General features: G+C 32.0%; 1 protein-coding gene across 2 annotated transcripts; it reads right to left on the bottom strand.

The window, feature by feature from the left end:
* Window positions 1–2431: 2431 nt before the first annotated feature.
* On the bottom strand, window positions 2432–5080 carry JAZ6 (jasmonate-zim-domain protein 6). 2 transcript variants are annotated; one of them, XM_016320780.3, is made up of 5 exons: window positions 4679–5080; window positions 4150–4270; window positions 3290–3540; window positions 3030–3087; window positions 2432–2845 (listed from the first exon to the last, which is right to left on the bottom strand). In XM_016320780.3, the coding sequence occupies exons 1-5, from the start codon at window positions 4839–4841 to the stop codon at window positions 2674–2676; spliced, it is 765 nt and encodes a 254-aa protein (XP_016176266.1). In that variant the 5' UTR covers window positions 4842–5080; the 3' UTR covers window positions 2432–2673. The 2 variants fall into 2 exon arrangements, with proteins under 2 accessions (XP_016176266.1, XP_016176265.1); XM_016320779.3 differs by having other exon boundaries at window positions 4150–4273; window positions 4679–5061.
* Window positions 5081–14616: the final 9536 nt, after the last annotated feature.

Below are 14616 nucleotides of genomic sequence, written 5' to 3'. Positions count from 1 at the left end.
TATTGTCTATTTAAAATAATTATTTAATCTTTTTTCTTAAATTTATTTAAATTGATCTTTTAAAACAATTTGGATGTAATTAGTATTTTTTTTAATAGTTATCTCTTGTTAGTGGTCTTTGGGATTAATTTTCCCAATTTTTAAACTCGTATCTATATGACTATATCTGTAAATATTAAATTTATTTTTTATTTAAAAATCCAATATATATACATATATATAATTTTTTTAAAATATTAATGGAGCAAGTGTCCCTCAACTATATTAATAGATTCATCCCTAAGTTTAGTATAAAAGAATTTTATCAAAATATATGTATTTTCGTGCATGTTAGAAAATTAAATAAACTCATTTTCTTTAAATAGGCATGTAAATGCAATAATTTAATTAAATAATAATAATATAAAATATTTTATACTATTAAATTTAAGTTTTAATTAGCTTGTGATTGTTATTTTTTCATTTCCACCTAAATGTTAAATTTAATAGATATCTCAAACACACATTAGTCTATGTGTGCAAAGAAAAATACTCTTTTTTAAAACGTGTATGTTGTTGGCATTTTGTGTTTTATTTATTTGATTGATACGTATGTGTCTATTAAATTGTAAAAAAAACTAATGTTCATAGTTTTTTTTTCTTTTTCACATCTACTTCATTATTATTAAATTAATTGTAAATTTCATATAATATTTTATTTATTTTGTTTTTTTTAATTAAAAAATATATGGAATATATACCAGATTAATTGAGTCACCAAAAAAAAAAGATTAATTGTAGAATTATCGTTACTCTATAATAGTAAAATTCGGTTTAATTACTTTATGAGTCTTTATAATTTTACTGAATTTTCAATTAAGTTTTTATACTTTTTTTTGTTTTTGATTGAGTTTTTATACCATATTAGATTTTGTAATTAAATTTTTGTCGTGACAAAAATATTAAAATTAACGAAATATTTTGTTAAATAAAACGAATATATCTAACCCTTGACTAAATATTTTCTGTAAATTTTAATATTTTTATCATGATAAAAATTTAATTATAAAATTTAATATAATATAAAAATTTAAATAAAAAATATAAAAATTTAATTAAAAATTCGATAAAATTATAAAAACGGACAAAGTAATTAAACCTAAAATCAAATATAGCAAGAGGATAAGACTTAAGACATTGCCAGGAAAGAACAGGGTTAGGTTGATGCCAATCTCCAACCTCCTTCCCTCCACATGTGCGACAAAACAAAAGACATCCATTTTCGTAGTCGGTGACCCTAATTTCTCCTCATGTATCACGTTTCGTTATAATGGAATATAATCTGACTATTTCAAAGTGTGAACTAATCTTTTTTATTATCTTTTTAATTCTTAAATAAAAAAGTTAATTTTTTATTTTTTTAAATATTTTTAAAATATAACATATATACTTATTTTATTTTATATTTTTAAGTATAAAAAATATAATTATAAATATAAATTAAAATTTTCAATCATTATTCTTAACGTAATTTCGTCTACTCCCAATTGGTAGTATTCTTTTCAAGTGTATTCTTTTCATTCCTTTTTAAGTATATCAATTACTAAGTTAAGAATACAAATGTATAAAAGTTTTGAAAAATAATAACAATAGTAGTTCCTTTTACAGAAATTATTTTTAATACGGAGATGAAGATAATATTTTAATTAAATATTAATATTTAAAGCATATTATAGTATTATAAAAGTGTAAAAAAAATGTTTAATATGTATTTTGCGTGTTGCCAAGATGATGACACGTGTTTAACACGCATTTTGTATGTTGATTCTCCACCAGCAAAAGATGATGATACGTGTCTAACACGTATGGTGTGTGTTGACTCTCTACCAGCAAAATCTACCTACACGTAATTACACCAAATAATCACATTTTGAACAAAAATATCAATATTTTTTTCATATAAAAAAATAACTTTCATTCTCTTCTCTTTAATTTTTAAACAAAGAGATTTTTAAATTTTATTTTATTATATTTTCTAAAAATAATATGCATATCAAATTTTTACTTATTTAAATATTAAAAAGGTAGATGATTTTTTTTTGGTGACTAAAAAAAAAAAAAGATAAATTAAGACACTCAATCACTACTCTAAAATTTTATAGAAAAACAATTAAATCTTTTACTCAAATTTTAGTGTGATACAACAATTAAAAGCGCGTTCAATTGGAGAAATTAATACACTTAAAAAACGCGTTTAAGTGTATTAAAAACGCATATTACTCTTTTTTGCATTAATTTTCCAAATTACCCTCCTGTATTATTTTAACTTTTATAATTTTTTTCGTGCATTAAAAAATCACTCTGCCTATAAGAAGATCCCTCTTAGAAACAAGAGCACATGAAAAAGAAAAGAACTTGCCTTCAGTAAAAATGATGGAATAATGCACACAAATACTTGAAATTTTCTGAACTAAATCAATCTCGGGTAACAATAAAAAACTAATTTTCTTTTCTGGTTTGGTCCAGGACATTGGACCTAACTGATGAAAACAATAGATACAGATTTATATTATAAATATATATATGTATAAAGGCCCCCAATAACCGGCAAAAGGACTATAATCATGTAGTTAGGAGGAGCTTTTGGCTGTCCAAGTCTCTCAGTATAACCTAAATTCACCATGAGCTATGCCACTATGAGTTAAGGTCAAAGTGTTTGGAGGATTGATCTTCAGGTACAACCCCTGAACTGCCTTCCTCATGCTTCGAATTCGGGCAGTTTACCGGGTAAGGTTCGCCGCCGGAACTGCTACCCTCAGGCTTGGGATTTGGGTTGTTTACTTGGTAAGGTCCTCTAGCAATGACCCTGGCAACAATTCAAAGCGCAACTTATAAGACTCATCTCATAGTTGATTTGTACATTTGATGATGATTAATAGAAACCAATTTCACTCTATAAAATTGCTAATTTATAGAGGGATAAAAAAATAATTTGATTATTTAACCCAAAAATAAATATGGTAAATATAAATCTAATTCCTAAAAGTTACCTTTCTTTTCTCTTCTCAAGGAATTTTACAAGTGAAGCTCTCCTTGGATACCTCATATCTACATATACAAAAGTTGGAACCCATATTAGTGTATCAACATAGAGAACATGATTGAGAAAAATAAAGGTGTTTTTGGTTTGCGTTCTCATTTTCAGTTTTCACTTTTAGCATCTCGTGAAGGAAAAAGAGAAAATTTTGAAAAATAAAAACGCCAACCAAAAAAAGCCTAAATGTTGGCTGTTCAGTTTCTTTATTCATACCGGAACCAACAGCTTGCTTTCCTGGCCTAGGAGTTTCAGAGGCATTATTTGTCTGCGGCACTTTGTCTTTACTCAAATTTTCAGTCGCAACCGAAGCACTGGGCTGGCTTTGTTCGACAATGGAACTGTTCGAGGCTAACTTGGTGGCTAACTCCATTACCTCTGTGGCCTTGTCTGGTGGAAAGGCATCAAATACCAACATTTTTCCGGAATAGAATATGGTCAATTGTGGAGTTTCAGGTTCCAATGACCTACAATAAGAGGACAGAAGAATTCTTTTAAGACCATGGTGCTTAGAAGTTAGAACTAAAATAGGTACATGATCAAATTGGGGAGAGGTAATAGTCATGCTCATAATTTTTCATTGAGTAGCCATCTGAACAAAGTGGGTATGAACATTTATCACACTGAGCCTTCCTTCCATTTTGAGCTTGTTTTTTCATAGATAAAAAACTTTGATATCCATCAAATTTTTATCCCTCCTCCTTTGGGATAGCTCGTTGGAACCAATTCTCATCAAATTTTTTTCTCTAATTTCATAGCGCTTGGACTTTAGGAGTCAAGCTCATGAACCCAACAGATCTAGCAAGCTAGGTATAAAAATGTAGTGAGTTTCTTTTTTCCCCTTGAAAACCTTCAGAAAAAGAAAATATCAACTTATCACCATTTTTCACCTAAATATCCTTTCGCCCCTCTTTGAAATGGCATCTAGATAATTTCATAGAGCTCAAGCTATGGGAGGTAACTGATCATTCTTAGATTCGACGGAGAATAAACCTACTTTTTGCTTCTTCTTTATTTCCAATTATCATATTTGCTAAAGAACAAAAATCGCAGAAATTAAAATTTTCCACACACACCTAATATTAGACTTCTTGATGCAGGGATTTTCCACAAGCTGGGGAAGGGAATCCATAGCCGCAGAATTTAGTCTCAAAGCTCCATCTGAATTATGAATACTGGCTAGAAAATCCTTGGTACCTACTGAATTTCAGGGGGAAAAAAAAATCCATTACAGTAAGCTCATGAGCAAATTTTAAAGCCAAATTCAGAAACTTTTTTATTTTTTTATTTTTTCTTTTTTTAGAATCATACAAGTAACAACATCAATCAGTTAGGTAAGAAGGTAAAAAGTGCAGCGGGAAATTTTACGAATTATATCTTTTTATAAATCAAATTGTATCTGTTTTCCTCCAATTCTCAACCTTAATATAAACAAATATATACCAAAGCACCAATTAAATAATTTGACCAGGAAAAAATTAATTAAATAAAAGTGTCTGAGCAAAAATAAAGTCGGTTTGTACTTCATCACTGAAAAATATTGCAAGGATAAAAATAAAAAAATTTGAAAAACAAAAGAACCAAAAGCAAAAAAAAGTTTCGTACCTCTAGGCTCCATTTTAGAACCAACTCCGAGAGTGGAAGCTCCAGAAGTACGCTTCTCCTTCAAGAACTGGCTCAAGAGGCTGCAAGTCTGAGAAAAATTGGACTTCTCCGGTGCCTTGCCGGACCTCCGGCCATCGGCCACCGCATCAGGGAAATTTGACATTTTTTCAAGAGAATTTGTTGGATGATTGCGTGTGAAATTATATCGATCTATTTGATTTTTCAATTGGTAGACTCTATTCTGTTCATGATTAGAAGCTTGGGAAGGTGAACAAGGGAGAGAATATGGAAGAGTCTTGCAGTTTCAGGAGCATGTTCGTTGAATCTGCTTTGGTCTGAGGAGGAGGTGGAAGACCATGTGGTCTTTATCTTTCTGATTAATTATTATTCTGGAAAAATTCCAATTCTTTTTTATTCAAAACATTTTAATATTATTTTTGGTTTGAAGCACGTGTTTTTTGTGTGGCAAAAAAGAAGAAGGAACGCGAATCTGTTACCTCAAACTCTCACGCCTCTAAATTGGCTAGTGGAAAGTCCCACGAATACAGAAAAATAAGAAAACAATAAAAGAAATAGAAACAAGGAAGAGTGGCCTTTAGAATACCGACTACAGGCCGTTGCGTAGCGTTAATGGAGGAGGAAAAATCACGGATGATTTATTTCTTTGGGGCCCATTTGGTACACTGAGGACACCAATATGAATGCCATTTTTAAAGAATAAATTAATATTTTTGTTCATAAAATTCACAAATTTATTTATAAAAGATACATACAAAAGTCGAAAAAGATCTTCTTAATTTTCTTATTTAATTATTTTGTTAAGTGTGATATTTTATTATTTAATATTTTTTTTATATTTGTTGGTTTTATTTAAAAGATTATACTTAATAGAATAATTAAAAAAATTAAGAGGATTTATTCACCAAAAAATCTAAACAAAATTCATTTTTTAAAAAAAATTGACTATTCATAAGGAAAAAAAAATTTTATTTAATATAAAATTATCAAATTTTAAAATTGAAAAAGTTTTATTTTTCTAATTATACTTATAAAAATGTTCTCAATGTTACGATAAATAAGAATGTCCATCAAGTTAACGTTGGGCTGTGCAATATTAAATATATGTGGTGCTTTGTTTCTCCATGGTAGACTTTATATTAATGAAGTTTGAAAAGGAGAATGTTGGACAAGTATAAATAGGACATGGGTTTGTGATTATACGTACACAAGCAAGTAATAATAAAATCACTTTTCTCTTTATGTTGCAATCAAATACTCTTCTCTTTATATTTCTACTATAATTCTTTCTCTTCTTTTATTTTATTAGTATTCTAAATTCTCTTTTCTATTACTCTTTACATATAATATTAATAGCAATATTAATCATCTTTATTATATTGAAATAGTAATAATAAACATATGCAATTCTCTCTCTCTTTATTTTTAATACTTCTTTCTATCTTTGTATATATATATACATTACAACATATAATATTATTATATATATATAAATTATTATTGAGCTAATTATTTTAATACTAGAGTCTTCTATTTATACATCTCTATTATATATATATATCTTTTATTTCACAATACGTTATCAGCACGAGACTCTGATCAAATTTTTAGGAAGACTCAGGTAACAAATTTTCATTATGTCGAAGCTCTCTCATCTTGAATTCAATGCTCTTGATATATCTGGAAACAATTATTTATCATGGATACTAGATGCTGAAATCCATCTTGATTCAATGGATCTTGGAGATACCATTAAGGCTGAAAATAATGCATCCCAGAAGGATAAACCCAAAGCCATGATTTTTCTCCGTCGTCATCTTGACGAAGGATTGAAAAATGAATATCTTACATTAAAAGATCCTGCAGATCTTTGGAAAGACCTTGAAGAAAGGTATAATCATAAAAAAACGGTGATACTTCCTCAGGCCCGATATGAATGGACGCATTTGCGTTTACAAGATTTTAAATCTATAAATGAATATAATTCTGCAATGTTTCGAATCACCTCACGAATGAAATTGTGTGGGGAAAAAATAACTGATCATGATATGTTGGAGAAAACTTTCTCAACCTTCCATGCCTCGAATGTGCTCCTGCAGCAGCAGTATCGAGAGAAAGGGTTTAAGAAATATTCTGAGTTAATTTCTTGCCTACTTGTTGCCGAACGCAACAATGAGTTGTTATTGAAAAATCATGAAGCGCGCCCAGCTGGCGCCGCCCCACTTCCTGAAGTAAATGCGGCAAATCGTTACCCCAGAAGAGGTAAATGGCAAGCTTTTAATAACAAGAAAAATTATGGAAGGAAAAAGAATTATGTTCAAAAGAGAGGATCTCACCAGAAGTGGGATAGAGAAAGAAATATCGGGCAGAGTAAATCAACAGAGGATAAGTGTTTTCGTTGTGGTGGAAAGGGCCATTGGTCTCGTACCTGTCGTACTCCAAGGCACCTAGTTGATCTTTACCAGGCATCTTTGAAAAAGGACGATAAGGGAAAAGAGTCGAATTTTGTTTCAAATGATGCAGAAAATTCCACCACTCATTATGATGTATCTGATTTCTTTGAGGACCCTGAAGGAAATATTGGCCATTTGATCAATGATGGAATAGTTTAATATGTGAAATTGTGAAGTATCTATGTAAATAAATAATGTAAAAAATTTATTGTTAAGTTTTATTTTCTATGTATTTAAGTTTCAAATGTGATGTACATAAATAATGAAATATTAATGTTTATGAATTTTGAAATTATTAAATGTGTCAAATTTTAAAATAAAATTTTAGTATATGACATTATTTTATGTACAGTATTTCTTAGAAAAATAATTCTGATCAAGTATTCAATTTATCTGTGCATACTACTCATTTTATTATTATTTGTTTTTGAAGAGAATGGCAAGGATATGTAATGAAGATGTATGCCTTGCGGATAGTGCAAGTTCGCACACTATTCTCAAAAGTGATATATATTTTACCCATCTTGTGCCAAAAGAGGAATATGTTATACTATTATTGGCTCAGGCAATGTGATAGAAGGCTCCGGAAGAGCTATAATTTTGTTTCCTGGAGGAACAAAATTTATAATAAATAATGCACTATTATCTACCAAGTCTCTGAGAAACTTGTTGAGTTTCAAAGATATTCGCCGAAATGGATATCATGTTGAGACGATGAATGAGGGAAATCATGAGTATTTATGTATCACAACTCATGATTCAAATAAGAAAGTTATATTAGAAAAATTACCCTCACTTTCATCTGGGTTGTATTATACCAAGATTAGTGCAATTGAATCACATGCCACTGTAAACCAGAAGTTTATTAGCCCAAATGAATTCATAACTTGGCACGACCGATTGGGTCATCCGGGAACAACCATGATGAGAAGAATTATTGAAAACTCTCATGGACATTCACTAAAGAACCAGAAGATTCTTAAAACTAGTGAATTTTGTTGTGCTGCATGTTCTCAAGGAAAGTTAATTTTAAGGCCATCACCAGTAAAGATTGGATTTGAGTCTCCTGAATTCCTGGAAAGGATTCAAGGTGATATATGTGGACCTATTCATCCACCATGTGGATCTTTTAGATATTTTATGGTCCTAATAGACGCATCTTCGAGATGGTCACATGTGTGCTTATTATCTTCTCGCAACCTGGCGTTTGCGAGATTATTGGCTCAAATTATTCGATTAAAAACACAATTTCCAGAAAATCCAATCAAAGCAATTCGTCTTGATAATGCTGGTGAATTTACTTCCCAAGCTTTTGATGCTTATTGTATGGCTAATGGAATAAGTGTTGAACATCCAGTAGCTTATGTTCACACGCAAAATGGGTTAGCAGAATCACTTATTAAGCGCCTCCAATTAATTGCTAGACCCTTGCTTATGAGAACAAATCTCCCAACCTCGGTTTGGGGGCATGCTATTTTACATGCCGCAGCACTTATTCGTTTGAGGCCAACGAGTTATCATCAATTCTCTCCTATGCAATTAGCTTTTGGCCAGCAGCCAAATATTTTCCATTTAAGAATATTTGGGTGTGCGATATATGTTCCTATTGCACCACCTAATCGCACCAAAATGGGACCCCAAAGAAAATTGGGAATATATGTTGGATATGATTCTCCCTCTATAGTGAGGTATCTTGAGATACAAACTGGAGATGTATTTAAAGCCCGGTTTGCGGATTGTCATTTTGATAAATCAAAATTTCCAACATTAGGGGGAGAGAATAAGCTTCCTGAAAAGGAGCTTAACTGGAATGCATCATCATTGATGCATTTAGATCCTCGATCAGGGCAATGTGAACTGGAAGTTCAAAAGATTATACATTTGCAAAGAATAGCAAATGAATTGCCTGATGCATTTTTCGATACAAAGAGGATAACCAAATCTTACATACCAGCGGAAAATGCCTCAATTCGAATTGACGTCCCAATAGGACAAGTAGCCACTTTTTCAAATTCACGCCAAAAGCGTGGCAGGGCGGAAAATGTCCCAATTCGAATTGATGTCCCAGTAGGACAAATAGCCACGAAAGCAAATACACGCCAGAAGCGTGGCAGGCCTGTCGGTTCCAAAGATAAAAATCCTCGAAAGAGAAAAGAGGTAAATACGATTCCTGTTGAAAAAGACATAGTAAAGACACCGGCAGTTGTCCAAAATTCTGATATAACGCCAGAAGACGTTCAGGTACCTGAAAATTGTGAAAATAACGAGATCTCGATAAATTATGTCTTTACAGGAGAGAAATGGGACCGAAATAAGACAATTGTCAATGAAATATTTGCATATAATGTGGCATTAGATATCATGCATGAAAGTAAGGATCTTGAGCCAAGATCAGTCGAAGAATGTCGACAAAGGAATGATTGGCCAAAATGGAAAGAAGCCATGAAGGCTGAATTAGACTCACTTGCAAAACGTGAAGTCTTTGGACCTGTAGTCCGTACACCTGAAGATGTAAAACCTGTTGGATATAAGTGGGTATTTGTGAGAAAACGAAATGAGAAAAATGAAGTTGTGCGCTACAAAGCTCGACTTGTGGCACAAGGTTTTTCACAAAGGCCCGGTATAGATTATGAAGAAATGTATTCCCCTGTAGTGGATGCGATAACATTGCGCTATTTGGTCAGTTTATCTGCATATCATAAATTGCATATGCATTTAATGGATATGGTAACAGCCTATTTGTACGGCTCATTAGATCGGGATATCTATATGAAAGTCCCTGAAGGACTAAAGATATCCAAACCATCCAATGAATATTCGCAAGGGTTATACTTAGTCAAATTACAAAGATCTTTATATGGTCTAAAGCAATCTGGACGAATATGGTATAATCGTCTTACTGAGTATCTGGCCAAAAACGGATTCAAGAATGATGATATCTGCCCGTGTGTTTTCATAAAGAAATCTGCATCTGGATTCATTATAATTGCTGTGTACGTTGATGATTTAAATATCATTGGGACTCCTGAAGAGATTCCAACAATTATAAAAACTCTAAAAGAAGAGTTTGAGATGAAAGATCTTGGAAAGACTAAATTTTGTCTCGGCCTGCAGATCGAGCATATAAAAAGTGGGATCTTTATTCATCAAACAACATACACAGAAAAGATCTTAAAAAGATTTTATATGGATAAGTCACATCCATTAAGTACCCCAATGATCGTAAGATCTTTGGATGTGAAAAAGGATCAATTCCGTCCTAAAGAAGAAAATGAAGATATCCTTGGTCCTGAAGTACCATATCTTAGTGCCATTGGAGCGCTAATGTATCTTGCTAATAATACGCGACCCGATATATCATTTGCTGTGAATTTACTAGCAAGATATAGTTCCTCTCCAACCAGAAGACATTGGAGTGGAATCAAACAAATCTTTCGATATCTTCATGGGACGGTTGATATGGGATTGTTTTATCCCTATGGATCCAAGTCACAACTAGTTGGCTATGCAGATGCCGGATACCTGTCTGATCCACATAAAGGGAGGTCTCAAACAGGATACCTATTCACATATGGTGGTACAACTATATCATGGAGGTCCACGAAACAGACGATAGCAGCAACCTCCTCTAATCATGCTGAAATACTGGCGATTCATGAAGCTAGTCGCGAGTGTTTTTGGCTGAGGAGTCTGATTCAATATATTCTGTCATCATGTGGACTGATTGATCATAAGATAGCTCCAACTGTCCTATTTGAAAATAATACAGCATGCATTGCTCAACTTAAGGGTGGATACATCAAAGGTGATAGAACAAAGCATATTTCTCCCAAATTCTTCTTCACTCATGACCTTCAAAATCAAGGGACAATTGATGTCCAACAGATCCGTTCAAGTGACAATCTGGCAGATTTATTCACGAAGTCACTCCCAAAATCCTCCTTTGAAAGATTGGTACATGAGATTGGGATGCGCCGATTTCGAGACATCAACTGATGTCAACAAGAGGGGGAGACTGTACTCTTTTTCCCTTGGTCAGGTTTTTTTTCCATTGGGTTTTTCTTGACAAGGTTTTTAATGAGGCAGTCCCTATCACTAAAGGATATTGTACTCTTTTTCCTTCACTAAGGTTTTTTTCCACTGGGTTTTTCTTTAGTAAGGTTTTAACGAGGCAATAATCCTAAATGGACATTCAAGGGGGAGTGTTACGATAAGTATGAATGTCCATCAAGTTAACGTTGGGCTGTGCAATATTAAATATATGCGGTGCTTTGTTTCCCCATGGTAGACTTCATATTAATGAAGTTTGAAAAGGAGAATGTTGGACAAGTATAAATAGGGCATGGGTTTGTGATTATACGTACACAAGCAAGTAATAATAAAATCACTTCTCTCTTTATGTTGCAATCAAATACTCTTCTCTTTATATTTCTACTACAATTCTTTCTCTTCTTTTATTTTATTAGTATTCTAAATTCTCTTTTCTATTACTCTTTACATATAATATTAATAGCAATATTAATCATCTTTATTATATTGAGATAGTAATAATAAACATATGCAATTCTCTCTCTCTTTATTTTTAATACTTCTTTCTATCTTTGTATATATATATATAAATTATTATTGAGCTAATTATTTTAATACTAAAGTATTCTATTTATACATCTCTATTATATATATATCTTTTATTTCACAACACTCAAAATAATTTTCTAATACTCTTTTTAAGAATATATATATATGTGTCTCATTTGTGTCCCATTTGTTTTACTAACTCACGTTGCATAACGTTCAACACGTTATTTGTCGATTTCATTATTCTTGTTTTTTTTTACCAAAGATAGGAGACTCGAATCCGCAACCTCTTAATTGAGTATGGGGAGACTATATCATTTGAGCTATAACTCATTGGCTAAAAAGTTTGGAAGATAGGAGACTCGAACCTGCAACCTCTTAATTGAGTATGGGGAGTCTATGCCATTTGAGTTATAATTCGAGAAAGATAGGAGACTCGAACCCGCAATCTCTTAATTGAGTATGAGAAGTCTATGCCATTTAAACTATTACTCATTGGCAAAAAATTTGAAAAGATAGATTTCATTATTCTTGTTGTTAGAGTATTATGGATGAATGTTATGCTTATATTCTCCTGCCTGCCTTAAATGTAATTGTAATATAGTTTGATGATTACTTGATGTAATGACATGCTATTTTTATTATTGTTTGTTTTTATTTTCACAATTACATACTTGATAGAAGAATTCTTTAAAATTTTTTTAATCAACCTAACTTCCACAAAGACTCGCATGTATATAATATGATAAAAATTCAGGTGAAGTCGACTTCACATGAAGTTAATATTTAATAGCTGTTAGATGAAAATTTAGTCAAATTAGTTAAATCATTTAACGGCTCTCAGGTATCAACTTCACGTGAAGTCGACTGCACCCAAGTTTCCACCAGCATAAGAAGTTGATGATGAGGTGTCACATTTCACATATTTTTAAAATATATTTTATATTTTAATATATATTTTATATAAATAATTAATTTGATAATTAATTTTTTATATATTTAGTATAGTTGTTTTTTAACTCATTTTTTTATGTTGGAGTAATTTTTATTTTAAATAAGGAAGAAGGGATAAAAATACACCTGAAAGTTTACACGATGGATACGATTATACTTGAATCATTTAATGAGTCACGCGTGCACAGTATTTATTCATTCCGGCGGACACATTCACCCTTCTGGCCATCGACGTGTGGCTTTGTTAGTTTAAGTGGACACATGGGGTCTTTAGTCCTTCAGAAAGAATATACTTTGTGTTGAAACCCTAATGGATAACTAAGAACATGGATTTACTCTAGAAAAAATCGAGCTCGTTATCCCTAAATTGTGGTAGCGTTGTTGGTGGTGAATTTTCGTTATTGAGGAACAAGAAGAAGAAGAAGAAATTTGACTACAACAATAGAAAGTATTTGCACGAGATTGAAGCAGTAGTACTGAAGTCTGGAACAGACTGAAATTCAGACAGACTATTTCTACGATGTCCTTTGTGGGTGGTAGATTTTCAAATTATGTTGCTTTTTCTTATTGGCTTTAGGTGTGAGTATTTTGTTTGGCTAGACGAAGTTGAAGGAAAACTAAGAAATATGGAAACAGAGGTTAAATTTGAAGAAAGGCCACGAAAACAATCACACCAGAAGATGATTGAGTTTACAGAGGGTGCAACAAAGGTGGAAGAAGATGTGCAAAAATTACAAAAGACAGTTAATCAGATTAATGAAGAAGTAAAGTGTATTAAGAATATGGTTATGGGCATTTGTTTGGGGTTGGAATTTTGTGCATTATGAATTTTTATGATATATGCTAAAAACTGAGGATTATGTGTAATCATGTTGAAACTTGCATTGAATAAATGAAAAAAAAAGCTATATTTCATTGTAAATTCCATATTGTAATATGTGTAACAGAAACCATTGACAAAACAAAGAATTCTAAACCTATGTAATGCAAATTAAGGACAAAACAAGCAATTGTCAACTTTAATGGTACTGACTTTGACTCATAACCAAGTAATTCATTGTCATTGTAATCACCAATAATACCCTAGAACTTATTTAGAAGTCTCTGCTCCATTATAATAACAAAATAGTCATAGTAGTGATATGAATCATTGAGTTTCCAAACAAGTCAGAAATACCTAATTAAGATGCAAAGTCACTTCTATATTACATATAACATAGTACCAGAAACCAAAAAGGAAAAAGTGTATCCTCATAAACAAAACAGCCTTATCCAAAAGTTGTTCAAATAGTCTAATAACCAAAAAACAAAACATGCGAATAGCCTTCATCCTGGGTCCTATTTCTTAGTTGCAGATCCTTGTATGGTCCCACCTCCACTTGAGCCACTTGGACCACCTTGGTCAGTTGGCACAGTTGGACCAGTGGTTCTTCCAGGAACTCCTTTTAGGACCAGTTTTGATCGTCTTGGACCAAGGGCAGGTTGTTGTCTTAGACTTGGGATTGGTATGAACTGCTAAAACCTCCCTCTCATAGTTAGGCTTGCAGTATTCAATGTTTTAGTTGATATCACAGGGTTAGATTTGGGTCTTAAAGCTATAGCTGCATGATTAGGGTTCTGTTGTTGGGATGCATTAGTTGGAGGGTTCTCTTGTGGTGGTGGTGGTTGTGCAGGTTGAGGTTGGTTTTGGTTTTCAGTTGTAGCAGCAGCTTCCATAGCTGCTACCTCATCAGCCATATCATCAAGCTTTCTTTGACAACTCCTACTGTTGTGGCCACTCTACAATATATAAACATGTCTTGGTGTAAATATAACATTATAAATTTTTTTCAATATGAATACATAAAAGAATACATTTATACCTCATCACAGTAGTTGCAAATAATTGTTCCATATCTCTTTTTAAGCTTGTGTGGGTTGGAATTCGGTCTTGCT

Source organism: Arachis ipaensis, chromosome B9 (genome assembly GCF_059453495.1).
Source record: "Arachis ipaensis isolate K30076 ecotype BB chromosome B9, ASM5945349v1, whole genome shotgun sequence".
NCBI classification, from domain to species: Eukaryota; Viridiplantae; Streptophyta; class Magnoliopsida; order Fabales; family Fabaceae; genus Arachis; species Arachis ipaensis.
The sequence above is the reverse complement of the archived record's forward strand: the minus strand, read 5'-3'. Positions and strand labels throughout refer to the sequence as shown.